Here is a 22,934-nt window from a genome sequence, read left to right as displayed (position 1 = left end):
CCTTGGGGTTGTAGGTGGTTTGTCTTGGAAGAAAGGGTGAAGTTTTCAGGAAGTCAATGGTTCACACTTGTAGGCCTTGTGGGCAGTTTTGGAAGGGATACATCTGCTAGTCGACGCGGCAAAGGTGGAGAGTGATGCAAATTTTTAATCTGTTCTCTTAAAATAGAACGCATGGCTTTACTTAGATACTAACAGAATTTTTTAAATGTAACAACTACCGAAACAAATCGAATGAATAAATTCTATACAAATTTAACACGTTAGCCGCCAGAAAGAATTCAAATTGTGATTGTTATCATTTCTGTTGTGTTTTAAGAAATAACAAATCTATTCTGAATTCTAGAATTTTCCTCTATGTTGAAACAAAAATAGTGAAGAAATTCAAGATTCAAGCCATCAAACAGGAATGAAAGTAATAGAATATATTCATCAAATTACTTTTTTTTAACAGTATGTGTAATGTTATAAATTATAACAGCATATGTTAAGACTAAAATCACACAGTCAAGATCAAGGTAGGATTTGGATAAGGTAGGATTGGGTTCATACTCCCTGATTAAAAAATTCGTAATTAATATTTTTATATTTGATGTTTCGGCCGATGCCTATAGAGATCCCACTCTTAGATTGAAGTGTGGAGGTAAAATGCTGCTTTCTCTCTCTTTATAACACACGCCGACAGCCGTTAGCGCTGTCTTTTTTTCTTACTGCACTGTTGCCATATGTAATGCGATTTTAAAATTGTATTTTTTGCACAAAGCAATTTTGCATATTGTATAGCAATCTACGCATAATATTATATATTTTTTACATACTAATGGAATTTTAAGGGGCCAAAAAAAAATTAAAAACAAAACTTTCTCAATGGGAACTGTTCCAAAGTATTCAAATATATATCATATCAAAAACATTTTATCTACATGTTTATTCAATTCAGATTTTTATTAGCTATAAATTCATGTTTTAGGACGGCAACGAATAAATATCAAGCCGAAAACGCTTCATGTTTAGTTTTGTGTGTGTGTGTGTGTGTGTATATACACATTAATAATACAATTCATTACCTCAGCTATTAAATTTAAATGGGGGTCGAAAGCGTGAATTGGATTTATTTTTTAAACAACATTATCTCAATTACTTCTACACTTCTCGTGTCCATAGCTGTAAAGCCGTGTCCTATCAGCGCAAGAGCGCGCTGTAGTAGAGGCGCACTCCCAAACTGCTGTTGCAAGATGAAGGGAGAAGTGAGGTTCTATCCTGCAAGCAAATTCAAAGATACAGGCTTCCTTAATTCAGCTATTTCCTTCGACACGCATTTCTGAATACCAGCCTGCCAGCCAGTTAGTGCCTTGTCTCGCGACCAAGCAACGCGTTGTGTCCGGTGACTCGTTATAGTTACAATAGTTCTAACAGATTATTTATTCACATATGAGATTTTATATCCTGCCTTTATGTGGATTACATAAATATAAACTATGGAAGGTGGAACACTGAAAATATACTACCTGCATTGTAGGCTACGAGGGAGGGAAAGAAAGTTTGTGTTAAAAGTATGAGTATTTTTCAATAACCATGACTGTAAACAATGACGTTTAGGAAGCTTTAATCAACTTTGGTCAGCAGTAGTGATAGTAATTAAAAGGCATGTGTTATCATTACTTTATTTTACAATTTCACTTTACAATTATCGTATGAATTCGTACCAGTGAATGCGTGTGAACGGTTTCTTGTTGAAAGAGTAAAAAACGGTGGTAATTTATTACATATTTATAAGCATTATAGTAGTAAATATGATAAATAACTGTATGAGTTCTTAAAATGCTTATTGTGCAATCATATCTCTAAATAAATGCATTTCCTAAAATTCGCAATGTGTTAGAAATTTGGCAACAGCGCATGCCATAAGCTATGTACATACTGCAATGTAAGTATGATGGTCTATAGCTCCTAAACTTAATACAAGTCCTACCACATTATACCTTTTTGCTACAAAATCATTCTCCGTTCAGACGATAACAACAAACGTTATTGTGCACTTAACTGGGGATATTCAACCTCAACTTTTGAAATAAATTTCTGGCCGTAAATTAATGATGTCAAAGTAATGTAAACATTGTCCTGCGCATGTTGAATCAAGGTTGGCAGAAAATCAGACATGTTCTTGACGTTTAATGGTAAAAAGAAAATCAGCAATTTACTTGTAATAAGTGCGTATTTTAAACGAAAATAGACGCAGTGGTAGATTTTTATAAAGGAGGCTCTTGTAAAATTTTAGCAACCACGAACCACATACATTGATAAATTGCAGAATAACATGGCATGATAAAAACGTTACCTACATATCAACTACTTCTCAGATAATAAGATTTTTAATGTTTTTATAACAAATTACCTAATTATATTGACTTCACAAAAAAAATTAATACAACCTAGCCAGCAAACCGTCCTCTTTTATTCTAAATCACTTATGCTTCACACTGGGGAGGGTCACATGTTCGTTCCCAAAATTCGGTATGATTCCGATTTATAAGCAGTTTTGCCGGCATACAGTAGTTTAAACCCCATAATAATATTGGATATATTTCCACCTTCGAGGTTTGTGTATGGTCGTGGAATGTAGATCCCGATCTTAATTTTAATTTATTTACCAAAACAAATCCACTTCATTAAACCCTAGTGTTAAAAACAAAATGTATAATGATGCAACAACCCCATACAACATTTTAAATAAACAGTTTTAATGTACACGTGATCTAAAAACGTGCCACGTTTTCTGACTTAAAATGTGGCGTACAATTTCTGGGGTCACGTATCAGCCCCATGATCATGACAATAGTTTCAAAGCCATTGTCTGATAACTTAGTACTTACATAGATAAATGTAATTGCGTCCATCGTGATTATCCTTTTTTTTTTGGCGAGCCACGTTTGATGTAATCATCCGGCACAGTAGCCTAACTAGTGCTTGAGATAAAAATTAATACTTTATAAATGATCAATTTTTGCACCCCGCACAACTCGAGGACATCCAGAGGCGCTGCAGTCTAACCACCCGGAGTACCACCCTGCACTCTCTCTGCAGACATGGAGACACAAATGGCGCACACAGAGAAAAGTGAGCATTTTTGAAGAAATGGCTAGTTCACGCTTTAATGAGTCTGCTGTAGGCTCGGTCTTACCACGCCATACTTTCCTTGCAACTTATGTATATTTCTTGAACATTAGCTTTAAACTTATCATGGTGGATTTTTTCAGTAACTTTTCTGAGTTAATATTTACTAAATATTAACCTACTAGTGGTAAAAATCACGCAAGTGTTAATAACAATAATTTGAGTGATTCAATAATAAATGCAAATAAAAAGCTATCTAAATAAATTTACAGAAAAACTTTATAATCTAAATAATTACAAGAAAATATAATCAATTACAAAACGATCATCACTAATTTCATTACAATACCACCACAATACTCAATAGCAATGTTTCGAGCGTCGAATTTGGCGAAACTATTATAATATTGAAAATTTATAATTTTTTGCTAAAATCGTGAATGTAATTAAATTGCACATAAACTAAAATTAATAAATAAAGTCAGTATACACCCATTTTAAACAATTTTTTTTTTCTAATGACATTATGTCAAGTAACTACTTTTCTTATCGTGCTGGTTACTTAATCTGATGTATCACAGGAAATTGACATGTTATTTCTTCCCCATTTTACGAAATTGATTTTTCCCAGCTTTTCATTTAGAAAGCGTTCATAGAGTAACTGAGAAATTTTCTGTTGAGAGTCATAATTTCCTAATAACAAAAACACTAAAGAATAAGATGACGTAGCAGGTATGTGTTATCAAGTGTTGGAGTACTGAAAAAATATGTAATAATATCATTTAGTTCGGAGTTATGTGACATGCTGTGACCTAGATAAAATAAATTTCTACCTCACCTTCAACACATTGTCACACCCATGAAACTGTAAATAACACCTGACCACCCCTGATAATAAGCATAAATTAAAATTGTCATCGTTAAAAACATTTACTAGCACCAAATAAAGTCCTTTAAAACTGTTTCAAATATGCAAACCACTAGACTCCATGCAATGTTTTAGGTGCATTGTATACATAGCACAGACCATCAGCATTACAAAAAGCTGTTTCATGCATTATCCATTTTGTAATGCACGTGTGGCTACCTAGAGTTAAAAGAGATTATGGAGAAATGCATTGTAAAGAGAATCGTCTCCTGCTGGCTGGCAGCAGCTACAAAAAAAATAGATACATAAATTTGTCCTAACAGGCCCAACTATTGTATGAGTTATAAATCGCTATAGAGAGTAAACGTTGTGGTGTAAACAAAGAATCACGTCCAATGTTCCCAGGAAGGTATAAGTGCCTTTATGCAACAAAAAACAAACCGTTGTAGTGTCAACTGCAGACAGTTGTATGTTCCAGGGAGGAAAAAAGTACATGTGTGCTATGAAAACGAACTTTAAAGAATCAATTCCAGATATTTGTTTGTTTCAGGGAGAACTAAAGTGTCTGTGTGCTATAAAAAAAAACTGTGTTAGTGTGACATACAGATATAAGTATGTTCCAGGGAGGATAAAAGTGCCTGTAAGTTTAAAAACAAATGGTTTATGTCAATTATTGCAGATAATTTTGTGTTTCAGGAAATACAAAAGTTCCAATTCACTATAAACAAACAAAAGTTGTATTTTAAACTGCAGATATTTATATGTTCCAGGGAGGATAAAAGTGCCTGTGCGCTACGTTTTCGCGGGAGTGCGGGTGCTGATGGTGCTGATAAGCTCAGTGCAGGGTGGCTGCATGAGCCTCGCCATCACCAGCATGGTGAAGAGCTCATCCTCCAGTGCCACCAACACTACCAACAACGCCACGCAAATTTCTTCCGACGTGTGTCCTGCGCCCTTGGACACGGACAATGTCACAACTGCCAAGGATAAGGTAAGTACTCTGCTTCGGTTTTTTTTTTTGTGACGTTAAGTCATTCGAAACGCCTTCTAATAGTAGAATGTTTTCAAATACGTGAGCGATACAGTATTAAAATTAGAAGTAGAACAATTTATAGCTTTAACGTCATACTAGGTATGACTCATTTATACATATTTTCAAATATTTAACAAATCTTAAAAATTTTCTTAATAGTTTATATATATATATATATATATATATATATATATATATATATATTGTACGGATACGGCTCACTAAAACATGCCCAAAGTTATGGTAACTAAATTGTTCTGTACTATCATGAGCATACAATATTTAATGGGAATGGGCGCCTTCTGTTATGATTAACATAACCTAGTGATAATTAGTACCACAATAAAATAAAAATAACATTTATTTTTAAAGAATACTTGACAAGAATAATATACAAAAACACAGATTTCTCGAATATGTCGAAAAATAAACAAATTGTGTCAAAATCTATGTTCAATTACGTTGGGCACAGGTTTATTAATTTACAAAAGTCTATTTATTATTTGCCTCCAGCTAGTCAGACACAAGACTCGGGCTCCTAGGACTACTGGACCTGTGTGCGACAGTTTGATGAAATATTTCGTTGTTTCTAATAAAATTATTGAAAACACATGAATGCTAATTACGTGTGTAATTTAAATATTATTCACTGGGACGGAGCTATCGACTCACGGCGCAAACGTCTCTAAATGATGCTGCAGCCAGCCATACCTGAGTCCTGGTACAAGGGAATTTCTCAACCTTATAATTCGCAGTAAAGTCGTCGCCGCGCGCTGCCTTCATTTGCTGACGTTCGAAGTGATTCGTTCTCGCGTTTAACTACACCTTTGTAGTTAACACGACACTGATCTGCTTCAAACGTCCAAATTCCGCATGTGCATTATCGCCGAAATCACGCAATATTCCCGGCGTCAGAAGCAATTTTTTTAATATTTTAAAATTCACATTATCGGTATTAGCCGGCCAATCAATTACATAGGTGCTAGGCGTCATTATTACAAGCGACCAATTGCAATGTTATTGTTTCGAACCACGACCGAATGTTTTTGATTTCATACGTCGTTATTGCAACGTCCAAGGCCGCTGACGCTTGTGACCACGCCAAACAAAACACTGTTGAAAGTCTGGGAACGAAACAAAACAAATGAGCATCAAAAACAGTTGCAGTGAACCTATAAATACCGTTGTATTACAATATATTATGTAAATGAATAAATCCCATAGGCAGGAGGTAAAGGTCCCTTGGATCAGGTACTCCAAAGCAACCTGCAAAGGGCCTTCAGACTGTACTCAACAGAGCACTTGTTCGGAGGTTCATGCAAACAAATTAAAAATATATATATATTATGTAAATGAAGTTTTGGTCCAATATATCTACTTAAAATTTAAAATCAACAATAGAATTGTTCAGCTGATTATTTTTCACAATGTTATTTTAAACCACGCGAGAGGCGCTGTTATATATTACAGTGAAACGATGGAGCCATGAACATCGACCTTGATAGTTAATCTTGACTTTGAGTATTGGTAAAACAAAATCAATTCGAATCTTCGATATCAATTGTATGTACGTAGTTGTGATACGGATACTGATAATTAAAACGCGCTATGCACCTGACTGCTTGAAAACTCTTTATTGAGAAACATAAATCTAGTCCATAGATGATGGTAACCAAATAAATAAGCAATAATAATTAAAAGTAATAACCAAATTAATTATCTAAAATACCTGGCGTTATCCGTACTTTACGCGGCGGCAGATCTCTAATTTCGGAGACTGGGAATGTTAATTTTTTATCGAATTCAGATGAAGGCAGTAATTTTCTTCATATTTTAAACATCAAGTGTGCAAGATATTATCAAGAATTAGAGGTGGAAAATTATTTTTTTTTTAATAATCTCATTCAGGGGTGGTATTTTTTTTTCTAAATTAGATGTAGAGATTTATTTTGCTCTTACGTTGAACGTAAATTTGCAAACGATCTTCCATAATTATCAATATTCTGCTCCAAAGGCTGGTATGGTGGGTGTGGGTGTTTATTAGAAATATCGTGTCGACAGTGCCTCTTGTTTTAAATATCATATCAGAGAACGTTACATTTAGATAAATAATATATAGTATGTGTATGAATAATATATAGATGTTACAAATACGCATATGCATAAAACACATATAGCTATGTTAAGCATATTATTATATTAAATATGTGACTATACTGGATTTAAAGACAGTTAAACACATCAATGTTCAACTAATATGCAACCGTAACAGCTTTTAAAGAGTTTTGCTAAGAGTGTAGGTATTACTATTAAATTACTCTTCGAAAAACATGTCGTATGTCCAAGTAACTTATTTTCCCATTTTATATTTGCCAAGAACATATTTGAATCCGATTCTTTTCTATTTTCTATGTCTGTCCGGCCCCACGCAGTTGCTGCCAGCTTTGTTTTCGACAAGTATTTTGATAAGAGTTTTCGTTACCTACAGTAGTATATAAATGTGTATGTCCGGTTACTGGGTTCTGGGTGTCGTGCTGGTGCCGATGTCCGTCATATTTGATTGTGACGTCACGGCGTCCATATAGGATGACGATCCATGACCTTTATTTTTACATTGACCCGGCGGCATTTTGTATCATTTTTTGTTTGTTATTTTGTGGTATTTTATTTCTCGAACCTGTCACTTTTGTGGTACTTTTAATTAAATAATCTTTTTTTTTGTTGCATTTACCAAGGATAGAAGCAAGGACAGGAATCCATCGATTCAATAAGTAAATTAATGAGTGATTTTTTGATGATTTTGGAATTTTTCCCGAATTTCTAACTTAGAAATTATGGATTTTGAAGATGACGTGCAAAATTGTGGACGTCCTGGCAAAAATTTATTACTGCACTCTAGCGGATAAAGATTAAACTATTATGGTGGCAGTATCCTCTAGCAGACGAAAACAATATGGCGGACGTGACGGCATACTAGCTGACGATATATATATATATATATATATATATATATATATATATATACCTTGGCATTAGTGGTAGGTCAGTCTGCCGGTGGCTTCCGTGGATGAAAGATCAGTCGCCTTTTTTATTTTTGCCCTCAGCGTTTTCGAACCGGGGACACAATGATGTTAGTGAGTTTTTTAAATAATATTTTATTAAAATTTGATTGATTAAATTTTATAAATTTTAAAAAAAATATTTTTCGAATTTTTCTGATAATAATTACGGATTTTCCAGATGGCAGGCGTAACTAAAAGTGCAAAATGGCGGAATGTTCTAGAAAACTAAATGGCAGAATGTTCTAGGTAACAAAATGGCAGAATGTTATAGAAAAAAATGGCAGATCCAATATGGCGGAATCCAAGATGGTGGATCTAATATGGCAGCCGGGTCAATGTCAAGTCAATGTCAAAGTCATCCGAGATTGCCACCGTGAAGTCACAATCCAATATTGTGGAAATCGACACCGGCACCACACTCAGAACCCAGTAGCAGGACATACATGTATATACTACTACCTACATTTTTTATGCACTTTCGTTACACTTGGTGACGTCATCGCCTCAACTTGCCCTACCGGTTGTATAGAAGTTTCACTTCAATAAAAAAAATTGGTTTTGGGATCCAAACATGTACTTTACATGTAATGGTGGAAATGATATGTCAATGAGCATGAAGCCACAACAATCATAGTCACTGAGGACCATGTGTCTATTCAATCAAGTTCTTAGATTTTACAGATTCAAATTGCACATAAGTATAAAATTACTTGCCTTCCACGAAACACCTAAGCACCTACTTTTGGTAATCTCAAAAAGATAACTTATGGTTTGAATTTTTTTTCAGGGCGGGGACTTCGAGTGGAGCGAGTTGACGCAGAGCTATATAACGAACGGGCCCACTTACGGTTCCTTGTGCACCATGATGCTAGGCGCGTACATCGCCCAGAGATTGAGTCCCAAGATGATTATCGCTATCGTCACCAGTGTGTCCGTTCTGGCCACTCTGCTGACGCCTGTTCTTGCCAACTGGAACGTTTACGCCCTCATCGTCTCGAGAATACTTCACGGGCTGGTCATGGTGAGTAAAATCCCATTACATCCGTCCGTCATTCGTCCATCAATCAGCCATTCAGATTTCCCTCGACATTCCATCCATCCGTCTCTCAAAAGTTTGGAAATCTCATACTTTCTACGGGCGGGAGAATGAATTACATCTATGATTGGTTGCGCCAGTCAATTTTTATCGTTATTGACCATTTCACTGTTCGGTGTTCAAATTTCGCATAATAACACTGCTGTTGTTAAAATTCACGTCCGTACATTTTAATCATAACTCTGAATTCTTTCGAGTGTTTTTATTACATTACATGTGGGAACACAAGTTAATTTATGAAATAATTAACAAAAAACTTATATGGAGAATCATGGGCTGCAATTACATCGGATTTTGCAGCTTAGAGTAATAAGTTAAATAATTTGTATGTAATTATAATCTTAAGAAACACTGTCAATATTGGTTACCTTTCGTTCATAGTTTTTTTTCTTATATTAATATTTTTAAGCTCCGATTTTTTTGGGAAAATATATTGCGGAACGGATGAAGCTTGGCTACCTGCTTGGTGCCAACTGACGAAAGTGTGAAGGGTTGACGCATAACGATCGGCCGCAAATGACTTAACACCTTTACTTTATTTGCCTTAATATCCCGACCACAGCTTATTCTTGAGAGACGGAGCCATAAAACAACTAATGATTCGGGATGAAACCAGCGATGATCTTTGGCGAGGACCCATCTCAGCAGTTTCCAAAACTTATTTTGGCAAACTGTTTAAAATACAATTAAAAACGTTTAGACTGGAATATGAACGCGTGAGTTTCTGAAAATGGTTCATTATTCAACCACTACGTTACCTTGCTTAATATTAAGTGTTTAGCTTTATGTAAAGTTACAAGTATCAATAGTTTATCGTTACTTAAGTAAACGTAAGAGGCTAGTCTGCTCTCAGGTTATGACATGTGATTAAAGACCTCAGTAACTGGCTATGTGGATGTGTTGGTTTATGTTCGCACTTAGCTGTAATAGTTAGTTGTTGTGAATACACACGTTTGTTGTGAAGTCAGGCCCGTTAGAAATACAATAAATTTCTTTCAATTTCTGAAATGCTTGATTTTTGCATTTATTTTAAATAAAAGAGCCAATTTGTTGAAATAGTATTACTGATAGATGGTATCACGATGGTTTTCGTAAAATTAACGACATTATATATTAAACTATCAACATGGTTACGGGAGCACTATCAGAGAATATCAAATAAATGGCAAGGAGTAACAAGGTTTGACAGTAAAAAATAATCATTTTAAAATAGATTTACTATCAAATCCGTTATTATTTTTGTATAAAAACGAAACTTCATCTAAATATTTGGCTGAAACATTTTTTGATGAAATGAGTTACTATCGTAAAAACAGGGGTTTAAAATTAAAAAAAAATATTAAAAACTTTCTTAATATAGAATTTGTTCGAATTTATTTTAAACTTCTTATTATTACCTTCAACCTTGGTGCAAAGTAAATTTTTATACGACCACGTTATTTATTAGTGCAAGGAATGAAAAATAGTGTTTGCAGGTAAAAAAAATTAAATAATTACCTTAGTTGGCATATAATATGAAATCATTTCTAAGCTACGGTAAATATTCACAGCACGTATTATAGTTTATTAAAAAGAACCCCTTTAAAAATAATACAGATGACTTCCCTTGAGATTGTAATTGGAGAGTCTTCTCTTCCGTATGGATTTAGGTCACGAAATCAGTGAAATATAAGTAATCTATAGGTTTTACCTAAGTATTTTCGCTCACAAACTTATTTATGTCACATGTAACTGTATATTTTGATTATTTGTAATCCTTGTGCAATACATATTACAATTAGCAAGCCAAGCAAGGTGATGCAACGATAAACAATTTTACTTACATTTGGTACCACCCGGGTTATAATTACGTCTGTCAATCTAATAAAATTATAGGATTTTTCCTTGCATTATCCCATGGCCGATTCCCTCTCAAAATTCCCTGACTTGATAAGTATTCATCCATCTCTTATCCCCTTGGTAACGACGAGATGTAAAATCCAAATAAGTAAATTCAACAAGCAGTACATATTTCCGTAAATTCAGTGTACGTAGTTATCTTGCCTTTTCAGCTGAAACAGAAATAATGTATTAGTACATATTTGACACTGGGTCCCACTTGCATAGTCGTAACTTGAGGCAAACTAAATTATAACTCCATTTGATTTTGCTGAGGTTTGCCTTATCTGTCTGTTCAACCCGGCCTCAGAAACTTTCATGGCAGGCCGGACACTCTGACTAAGTGCAAACAACTTACCCACCTTCAGTGCACACTTTTATTATCAGCAATAATGATTTTGGTAATCGCTGTTAGGTTGTGTTACAAACATGGATGTCTTTCAGGGATGTGGCATGCCCGCCTCAGGCGAACTCGAGTCTTCGTGGTTCCCTCCTGAAGAGAGGCAGTCGCTATCTGGAATCATCATGTCTGGTAGGTACATTTGAATTCTCCTTAGACAAATACATACTGGCACTATATTATCAGCCTGTAAGTGCTGAAAGTAGACTAATGTTGTAAAAACCTTCTTCTAACTAATGTAATGTAATTATATGTTGGCAAAGTATGCTACGGAGGGGAAAAGTAACCGGCCTCACTACCAAATCCAACTCCTGGCTTACGCCGTTTCCAAATTCAAGAACGCAGTTATGTATTGCCACTCCGCGTACTTTACTTTCCTTGTGGTGTACGGGAACAATTTGGACGGGTACGATGATTGGGCTCTTCAAATGATATTAGCCAGTCAAACAGATAATTTTGTACCCTACATTGCTGACACACTAATGTCCAGAAATGTTCTTTATATTTATACTTTTTGTTTTATAGTTATGATCGATATATTCGCACATGTAACTGTTGAAAATTACTCATAAACAAATTAAAATATTAATTTTTATTCAGTTTATTTACACTAGTAATATATAAACTGATAATTATTTTACGAGACTTTAAATTCCTTAAATTGAATATCAAACATAACCTACAAAATGGTTTTTTTTAACTGGCGAAGTTTCTTAATCTGTAAGTACGCGAGAAGTACACAGATTCGTTTACTTGCGAACTTGCATACTTCACTTCTAATTCGAACGGCTCTCGTGACGTCACATCCGGTATGGAAGTACATATAAGTATACACTTCAGGTGCATTCTGGAAGAAATTAGTACGCCTTTCCCGACGCAGTGCCGGTTCCTAGTGTGTTCTGAGCTGCCTGGTGGTATCGTAATACCACGATGCCACTTGGGATAGAATCAAAGTGGACTGATTACAGAGAATGGTATGATCAAAACCAGCCATCGGGCTGATATTCATACCGACATATATACGAGTCATTCAACATTAACCTACCAAATTTTTTAAATCGAATGCCGGCCGTTGCGACACCTTCATTTTTGTACTTGTAAAAATAAATACGGCGCGCGCGACACTAGAAAAGTAATAAATAGGAATATTTGGATTAATGAATGCAAATAAAAGTAAATTTATCAATTAAAATGTAGATTTCATTTCACTCCTTCTTTGTATCCATACAAAATAGTGATAATTCAATAGCAATTATTCAATTTTATGCATTAAAGTATGCAGAGGTAGATTTTATCATACAAAAGATAGAAAAATTAAGAAAAAATTCTTCCTCAAAGAATATAATATTTTTAATGCCTAAATGGTTTGGTTGCAAAAACCTATTACGGCTCAGTCTCAGGCCGAATATATTTTATTTTCTTCTGGATCAATCATTTGTTTTGTTATGACGTTGTCAAGTTAAACTATCGTCCGTAAACCGACTTTACAGACAACAGTAGTATGTAAATGACGGACCTGCGCCAGGATTCAGGATGTGGATTGTGATTGTCTGTCCGCCATATTGGATTGTGACGTCACGGCGGCCATCTTGGACTCAAAATTCCTCAAAAATGACTCAAAATTCCTCAAAAATGACTCAAAATGACTCAAAAATTCCCGTTTTAAGAAAAAAATTCCCGTTTTCGAGGGATAATTTCCCGTTTTCGAGGAAAAAATTCCCGTTTCGAGGGAAAATTAGGATTTCGAAAAACCACAAAAGTCGTTTTGCCTTAAAAACCACAAGATTCCTAAAACTGGCTTAAGCATCCATGTCTACAGCCTCCAATAAGCCATTTATAGGATTATAACGTCACCGTTGCAATTTTTGTTAGCCCGCCATCTTGTAAATCCGCTATTTTTATGTTAGAAAATCGGCAAAGATTTTAAAAATCATTAAAAAAATATATTTGATCGAATTAAATAAAAATCTTAAAAACCAGTGTTGCACTTATCGTTATGGTCGCCATCTTGAAATTTAGACGCCATCTAGGAAATCCGTAATTTTTATGTTAGAAAATCGGGAAAAATTCCAAAATTGATCAAAAATAACTTAATATAATTCAGATTGATTATATCGATTCCCATCTTTGGTTCGAAACAGGTGAGGGCAAAAAATAAAAAATAAACATCAGATCCTTCCTCCACAGAAGCCACCTTCAGACTGACCTACCACCAATATCAAGGTATTAACCATCACCTGGTATGACGTCATGTCCGCCATCTTGTCTTCGTCCGCAAAAGAAAACCATCTTGTTGTAGTCTGCTAGAGTGTGCTGGCAACATGTTAATATAGTTGTCTGTTCACCATACCTTTAACCTCGACTGTTGGCATTAAACTTTGTCATTGACCTTGAACTTTGTCATTGACCTTGAACTTTGACCTTGACATTGAACTTTGACCTTGACCTTGAACTTTGACCTTGACCTTGAACTTTGACCTTGACCTTGAACTTTGACCTTGACCTTGAACTTTGACCTTGACTATGAAGTTTGACCTTGGACTTAAAATTCAACCTTGACCTTGATCTTAGACTTTGACCTTGATGAACATCATGGATCCGTCATTGTATGTTCGCACATGCTACCAGGAGCTGCCACATGCTAGCGGTCATTGCAACCATCATGTTTTCGTCTGCTGGAGGACACCATCTTGTGTGTACTCGTCTTACCATCATACTAGTTTTATTATAACCTGCTACAGTGCAGTAATCATTTATTACTGAGGTGCCCGCCATCTTGAAATTTGGCCGCCACCTTGAAATAATGTAATTATTTAGCTAGAAATGCGGGGAAAATTCCAAAAGTCACCGAAAAAATCAATTATGAATTTTCAAATAAAATCGATGAATTCCTGTCCACGGTTCGATTCCTGACCAGTGACAGTTGTAACTTAATATTAAATAAATTTTTGATTCTGTTTTCCATAACCTTTCGCGGAGTTTATTAATCATTCGCTCTACGAAAAACAACTTAAGTCAATATTCCTTACCAACGAATTAATACAGTACCGCTATGCATTACATGAAAGTTGAGGCCATTTGTGGCGGCCTCAGTCGTCTTGATTTTTATTATAACTTTTATTGTGCGTAAAGGTTGTTTTAAGATCAGTAAATTGTTTTATAATATTATTTATAGTATTATATTAGTTAATGGTGTATGTAAATTATTTATTTGTTGTTTTGTTGTACGTTTATTATTCTTATTCGGTAGTGGAAACCGCTAGATTTAACCAGAACGATCGAGCGGAGTCAGGGGTGGCAGGACAGGAGGTGGGGTGACGTCACCTGACGAGAGAGGGGAGGCGCCGGCCAGCTGTTTTTGACGTTCGGACAGACTGTGTGTGTTGAGCGCGGGCCGCGGAACTATCCGGGAGAGACGAGAATTGGCTTTTCAGCGATGAGCTACGAGTGCGACGTTACGTGATTACGTGATGACGGTAATGCCATACACCCTCGGCGAAGTAACACAAGGCGCGGTGTATGAAAATGCGATATCGTGGGCCTAGTGCACTGGTCATCAATGTAGCGCGATGCTACAGGCGCTACAAGGTGAGCGGGGTTTACATCCGACCCCGGCGCACACCGACTACAGAGGTATGCCTCTAGAACAAGTAAGTGCAAGAACTGGATTTGTAACTTTTGACTCCGCTGGTTTGACTGGCGGGCAACGTGTTTAAAACAGAGTGCGGCGATGGAAATTACTGGTAGAACTATCTAGACGTCACTATTTCGTTTTTTCACCCTCCTCGGTAGTAGACTTTATGGGACTTTGGTTTATTTTAAGTATAGTGTAAGAGTGTTTGTATGTGAATGTGACCGATGTACATGAAATTTAATTATAGCAATTGAAATGGTATCACGAAATGGATTTATAGGTTGCTTTCCTTTTTTACCGTACTTAATGCTGGTCATTCTATTTCTGGTAATTCATTATATATATGTTAACTATCACAATAAGTTTAGCAGGGCTGTCGGTCAATTTAGTACGTTAATGATTGCTTTTGCGCACTGGTCAAATTTTAAGCCAGTCCATGCGCGTCTATTTAAGTTAATTTTACGACACTTTCATTTTCAATATGTCAATAGAGACGTGTATACGGGACTGGCGTGGCGGATGCGGGCGTGTTCAACTACCCCGGTATAAGGGGGGTTGGCCACAAAGTCTAATTTTTCAATAATCTGAATAACCTACAAGCCGTTCATTTACAAAGCCAAACATATAGATCAATTGTCTTCAGTCCATGATACCGAGTCATGACATTATCAGACGTATAGGCTAGTCATTTCAGGACCGCATGAACTTCGTCGTTATCTAATTATATCCTATTAATCCATCGTGACATTTTTTATACATACTAAAGGACCAAGTGTCCAGGAAAAAATATTTTAGTAACAACAAGAGGTTTTTAATTAGTTAATATTCAATCACTACATTTTGTACTACGCGCAATCAACAAAAGGGAAGCACTGACAACGAAAAGACAGCACCGACAACGAAAAGACAGCACATTTGGAAGCACCGTCAACGAAAAGGCAGCACATTTTGGAAGCACCGCCAACAAAAAGACAGCACATTTGTAAGCACCGACAACGAAAAGACAGCACATTTGGAAGCACCACCAACGAAAAGGCAGCACATTTGGAAGCACCGTCAACGAAAAGACAGCACCGCCAACGAAAAGACAGCACATTTGGAAGCACCGGCAACGAAAAGGCAGCACCATAAACGAAAAGGCCGCACCATCAACGAAAAGGAAGCACATTTGGAAGCACAAGTTACGAGAACTTAGTCTTAGTTATAAATCTGAATACAAGGAAAAAAAAACATTAAGTTTTTATAATTGCAATTATTTATTTCTTTACATTATACAAATGCAAGTAAAACAAGCCATTATTGTATGTAGCCAGCTTTCCTCAGTTCTTTGAGTATGAATGATATTTATTTGATGCACGAATAGTTTCCTGCACAAAGCGAGTCATGTAGATGTCTTAGCCGGACAACCAATATATTTGAATCTTTCCATGATGTGTAATCATTCTCTTCTACCACCATCTTACTTGTTTGTTTATTATAAATATTATTTTCTCTGGTGTCTTCCGTTTTAACACCATCCTCAGGGTAACTTTCATTATCGAGACAATGATCATCACAAGTTTGATCCGATTTATTTAATATATCACGATGTTTCCATCGTTTCGGTCTCAGGACACCACCACAGTCTTCGATCTTGCCTGCTTTAGTTGCTTCATCACAGTCAACAGCCTCAGAGTCGCTGTAGCAATCACCGTAGAAGGCATCATCTTCACACAGATTACCGTAAGAATTCGATGTCGATGATGTCGAAGCGTCTTCATCGTCTTCATGCTTCCTTTTTAGGAGTCCATCATTTTTACAAAGTAGGAAAGATCTACTTGAATTCGGCTGGAATGTATTCTCACTTTTCACGTTAAAGATTCTTCCATTGTCTTCATTCTTCCATAAATCATAATCGTCTTTCAATTTAAGTTCTTTGTCGAGATCGGAAGAGCCGCGAACATAATTTCTCCTAAGACAAGGAAAATTATTGTCGTAATGCAGATCACTCTTCCATAGTCTAGTAGAGCCAATGTTGTTCTCTAGCTTGTACGCAGGCTTGGCGTTACAAGTTCTGTCATGTCTTTTTAAGATCTCTCTCCGCGTAAACGACTTGCTACATCGAACACAACTTATCATATTACGTAGTGGATTTTTATCATAGTCATTCTTCTCGTGTTGTCTTCCATTCTTTCTCAAGATAAATTCTTTGCTGCAAAACTTACACCTGTGTCCTTTCGATACAGCAACAGACACCGAATTAGGATTCATATTAGTTACTGAGACTATTGTCAGATGCAAACTGAATTAATTAAATTAGATACATTACTTAAATATAATTTTTAATATTTCATCAGCAAGAATTAAGTTACCTCATACAAAAGAAATTGTTACATGTGGTCTCGATTATTAGCATGAGATGTCGCCTCGTGTTGTGTTGAGTCATAATTTATTTAGTTGTTTTATGTGGTATGCGGGAAGCTCACTAACGATCGCAAAACAAGGATGACTTCGCTAGACATCAAGGAGAAGGAAGTTCGTCTTACATGTTAGTGCTCCACGGTTGTCTCATGACATATTATTTGACTGAGTAATGGATGCTTAATTTTTATTTTCACCTGGTAAAAAAAATTACAAGTGCTGATTTAGTAACAGATATTCTCGAATTAAATATAACTCTAAATAACACGTCATGGCTCATTAGGTAATACATCCGTTATGCAGAGAGCGGTTTCTCATAATAGACAGAAACACTTGAAGAAACCACAGGAATAATCAGGAGTACACGGAGAAATCCATCATAATATTGTCAAAAATAATAGGGAGCACACGGAGAAAACCATCTCACGTTTCTTTGATATCATATAAATACAGAAAAAATATTTAATAAAAAAATTAATTAATAAAAAAATTTAAATTGAAAAAATTTTATTTGAAAGCTAGGAATAATCAGGAGCACACGGAGAAAACCATCATATTATTAACATAGATAATCAGATGCACTCTGAGGAAACCACCACACGTTTTCTTTGATATCATAAAATTACAGGGGAAAAAATATTTAATAAAAAAAAATAAAAAAATTTAAAATTAAAAAAATTACAAAAATACATAAATAGATTCTGCTAGCTTGTGAACTTCTCATTGTGTAACAAAGATAGAGTTCTAGTACAAGCCAGAATTTTATGTATTTTTGTAATTTTTTCATTTTAAATTTTTTTATTTTTTTTATTAAATAATTTTTTCCCTGTAAATTTATGATATCAAAGAAAACGTGTGGTGGTTTTCTCCGAGTGCATCTGATTATCTATGTTAATATTATGATGGTTTTCTCCGTGTGCTCCTGATTATTCCTAGCTTTCAAATTAAATTTTTTCAATTTAAATTTTTTTATTAATTAATTTTTTTATTAAATATTTTTTCTGTATTTATATGATATCAAAGAAACGTGAGATGGTTTTCTCCGTGTGCTCCCTATTATTTTTGACAATATTATGATGGATTTCTCCGTGTACTCCTGATTATTCCTGTGGTTTCTTCAAGTGCTTCTGTCTATTATGAGAAACCGCTCTCTGCATAACGGATTTATTACCTAATGAGCCATGACGTGTTATTAAGAGTTATATTTAATTCGAGAATATCTGTTACTAAATCAGCACTTGTAATTTTTTTTACCAGGTGAAAATAAAAATTAAGCATCCATTACTCAGTCAAATAATATGTCATGAGACAACCGTGGAGCACTAACATGTAAGACTAACTTCCTTCTCCTTGATGTCTAGCGAAGTCATCCTTGTTTTGCGATCGTTAGTGAGCTTCCCGCATACCACATAAAACAACTAAATAAATTATGACTCAACACAACACGAGGCGACATCTCATGCTAATAATCGAGACCACATGTAACAATTTCTTTTGTATGAGGTAACTTAATTCTTGTTGATGAAATATTAAAAATTATATTTAAGTAATATATCTAATTTAATTAATTCAGTTTGCATCTAACAATAGTCTCAGTAACTAATATGAATCCTTATTCGGTGTCTGTTGCTGTATCGAAAGGACACAGGTGTAAGTTTTGCAGCAAAGAATTTATCTTGAGAAAGAATGGAAGACAACACGAGAAGAATGACTATGATAAAAATCCACTACGTAATATGATAAGTTGTGTTCGATGTAGCAAGTCGTTTACGCGGAGAGAGAGCTTAAAAAGACATGACAGAACTTGTAACGCCAAGCCTGCGTACAAGCTAGAGGACAACGATGACTCTACTAGACTAAGGAAGAGTGATCTGCATTACGACAATAATTTTCCTTGTCTTAGGAGAAATTATGTTCGCGGCTCTTCCGATCTCGACAAAGAACTTAAATTGAAGGACGATTATGATTTATGGAAGAATGAAGACAATGGAAGAATCTTTAACGTGAAAAGTGAGAATACATTCCAGCCGAATTCAAGTAGATCTTTCCTACTTTGTAAAAATGATGGACTCCTAAAAAGGAAGCATGAAGACGATGAAGACGCTTCGACATCATCGACATCGAATTCTTACGGTAATCTGTGTGAAGATGATGCCTTCTACGGTGATTGCTACAGCGACTCTGAGGCTGTTGACTGTGATGAAGCAACTAAAGCAGGCAAGATCGAAGACTGTGGTGGTGTCCTGAGACCGAAACGATGGAAACATCGTGATATATTAAATAAATCGGATCAAACTTGTGATGATCATTGTCTCGATAATGAAAGTTACCCTGAGGATGGTGTTAAAACGGAAGACACCAGAGAAAATAATATTTATAATAAACAAACAAGTAAGATGGTGGTAGAAGAGAATGATTACACATCATGGAAAGATTCAAACATATTGGTTGTCCGGCTAAGACATCTACATGACTCGCTTTGTGCAGGAAACTATTCGTGCATCAAATAAATATCATTCATACTCAAAGAACTGAGGAAAGCTGGCTACATACAATAATGGCTTGTTTTACTTGCATTTGTATAATGTAAAGAAATAAATAATTGCAATTATAAAAATTTAATGTTTTTTTTTTCCCTTGTATTCAGATTTATAACTAAGACTAAGTTCTCGTAACTTGTTCTTCCAAATGTGCTTCCTATTTTGTTGATGGTGCGGCCTTTTCGTTTATGGTGCTGCCTTTTCGTTGCCGGTGCTTCCAAATGTGCTGTCTTTTCGTTGGCGGTGCTGTCTTTTCGTTGACGGTGCTTCCAAATGTGCTGCCTTTTCGTTGGTTGTGCTTCCAAATGTGCTGTCTTTTCGTTGTCGGTGCTTACAAATGTGCTGTCTTTTTGTTGGCGGTGCTTCCAAAATGTGCTGCCTTTTCGTTGACGGTGCTTCCAAATGTGCTGTATTTTCGTTGTCGGTGCAGTCTTTTCGTTGTCAGTGCTTCCCTTTTGTTGATTGCGCGTAGTACAAAATGTAGTGATTGAATATTAACTAATTTAAAACCTCTTGCTGTTACTAAAATATTTTTTCAAGGACACTTGGTCCTTTAGTTTGTATAAAAAATGTCACGATGGATTAATAGGATATAATTAGATAACGACGAAGTTCATGCGGTCCTGAAATGACTAGCCTATACGTCTGATAATGTCATGACTCGGTATCATGGACTGAAGACAATTGATCTATATGTTTGGCTTTGTAAATGAACGGCTTGTAGGTTATTCAGATTATTGAAAAATTAGACTTTCATGTAATGCATAGCGGTACTGTATTAATTCGTTGGTAAGGAATATTGACTTAAGTTGTTTTTCGTAGAGCGAAAGATTAATAAACTCCGCGAAAGGTAATGGAAAACAGAATCTAAAATTTATTTAATATTTAGTTACAACTGTCACTGGTCAGGAATCGAACCGTGGACAGGAATCCATCGATTCAATTTGAAAATTCATAATTGATTTTTTCGGTGACTTTTGGAATTTTCCCCGCATTTCTAGCTAAATAATTACATTATTTCAAGATGGCGGCCAAATTTCAAGATGGCGGGCACCTCAGTAATAAATTATTACTGCACTGTAGCAGGTTATAATAAAACTAGTATGATGGTAAGACGAGTACACACAAGATGGTGTCCTCCAGCAGACGAAAACATGATGGTGGCAATGACCGCTAGCATGTGGCAGCTCCTGGTAGCATTTACTGAACATACAATGACGGATCCATGATGTTCATCAAGGTCAAAGTCTAAGATCAAGGTCAAGGTCGAATTTTAAGGCCAAGGTCAAATTTCAAGGTCAAGGTCAAAGTTCAAGGTCAAGGTCAAAGTTCAAGGTCAAGGTCAAAGTTCAAGGTCAAGGTCAAAGTTCAAGGTCATTGACAAAGTTCAAGGTCAATGACAAAGTTTAATGCCAACAGTCGAGGTTAAAGGTATGGTGAACAGACAACTATATTAACATGTTGCCAGCACACTCTAGCATACTACAACAAGATGGTGGTCTTCTGCGGACGAAGACAAGATGGCGGACATGACGTCATACCAGGTGATGGTAAATACCTTGGTATTGGTGGTAGGTCAATCTGAAGGTGGCTTCTGTGGAGGAAGGATCTGATGTTTATTTTTTATTTTTTGCCCTCACCTGTTTCGAACCAAGGACGGGAATCGATATAATCAATCAGAATTATATTAAGTTATTTTTGATCAATTTTGGAATTTTTCCCGATTTTCTAACATAAAAATTACGGATTTCCAAGATGGCGTCTAAATTTCAAGATGGCGACCATAACGATAAGTGCAACACTGGTTTTTAAGATTTTTATTTAATTCGATCAAATATATTTTTTTAATGATTTTTAAAATCTTTGCCGATTTTCTAACATAAAAATAGCGGATTTACAAGATGGCGGGCGTAACAAAAATTTGCAACGGTGACGTTATAATCCTATAAATGGCTTATTGGAGGCTGTAGACATGGATGCTTAAGCCAGTTTTAGGAATCTCGTGGTTTTTAAGGCAAACGACTTTTGTGGTTTTTTTTGAAATCCTAATTTTCCCTCGAAACGGGAATTTTTTCCTCGAAAACGGAAAATTTTCCCTCGAAAACGGGAATTTTTTTCTTAAAACGGGATATTTTTGAGTTATTTTGCGTCATTTTTGAGGAATTTTGAGTCCAAGATGTCCGCCGTGACGTCACAATCCAATATGGCGGACAGAAAATCACAATCCACATCCTGAATCCTGGCGCAGGTCCGTTATTTACATACTACTGACAACCAATTTTTTTTATTTTTTAAAAAGGCCCTGTCCAATTGTCTCTAATGGAAAAAATTGGGCAGACACTTTTTTACATTCAAAATGAGGAATAAAAATGTAATACATTATACTAAAAATAAAATGGAATAAAAACGTTAGTGAGCATTAACTTTTCAAATTTTTTGTTGTGTAAACATCATAGCTCTTTGTATACGGCATTTTGTATGAGTAATTTCGTTAAAATGGAACGGAAGTCGATGGTCAGAAATGAGCCACAAAGATGGCGGACCCACGTGTAGCAACATAAAGCCGTAGTCACTTTCGTAAACATCAAGGTATATACCAAACTTATTGGTGTGCCAAATAAAACTTTATGGTAATGAAACTACCTCGCTATATATATTTATAAAAATAAAATATTCATAGTAAAAAAATAATTCAAGTTTAAAAAAACTGGCATTGCAACTATTATAACACAGGCCAACAATAGTTTTGGTGCTGGGGTATTTAGAGCTAATTTCATATAAATTTGGTGCCCTGAATTCAAATATACCGTTAGTTTTTGCCTAGGAGGTCAAATTTCTAAGATATAACGTTTTTAGTAAAATGTACGTTTTACGTTACTTTAGGTTAAATACACGAATTAAATCTAAAAAAT

The 22,934-nt window shown here is 35.5% G+C and overlaps 1 protein-coding gene across 1 annotated transcript in view; it reads left to right on the top strand.

Moving 5' to 3' along the window:
- The first annotated feature begins 3,014 nt into the window (after positions 1 to 3,014).
- Positions 3,015 to 22,934, top strand: part of LOC134531449 (sialin-like) — a 28,914-nt gene continuing 8,994 nt past the window's right edge. Inside the window, exons 1-4 of the mRNA XM_063367151.1 lie at positions 3,015 to 3,114; positions 4,750 to 4,970; positions 8,862 to 9,095; positions 11,493 to 11,580. Of these exons, the coding sequence (XP_063223221.1) occupies positions 3,084 to 3,114; positions 4,750 to 4,970; positions 8,862 to 9,095; positions 11,493 to 11,580 (574 nt within the window). The 5' untranslated portion in view covers positions 3,015 to 3,083. The remainder of the gene's footprint in view (positions 3,115 to 4,749; positions 4,971 to 8,861; positions 9,096 to 11,492; positions 11,581 to 22,934) is intronic.

Source organism: Bacillus rossius, chromosome 3, assembly GCF_032445375.1.
Source record: "Bacillus rossius redtenbacheri isolate Brsri chromosome 3, Brsri_v3, whole genome shotgun sequence".
Classification (NCBI taxonomy): Eukaryota; Metazoa; Arthropoda; class Insecta; order Phasmatodea; family Bacillidae; genus Bacillus; species Bacillus rossius.
This window is presented reverse-complemented; position numbering and strand designations above follow the sequence as displayed.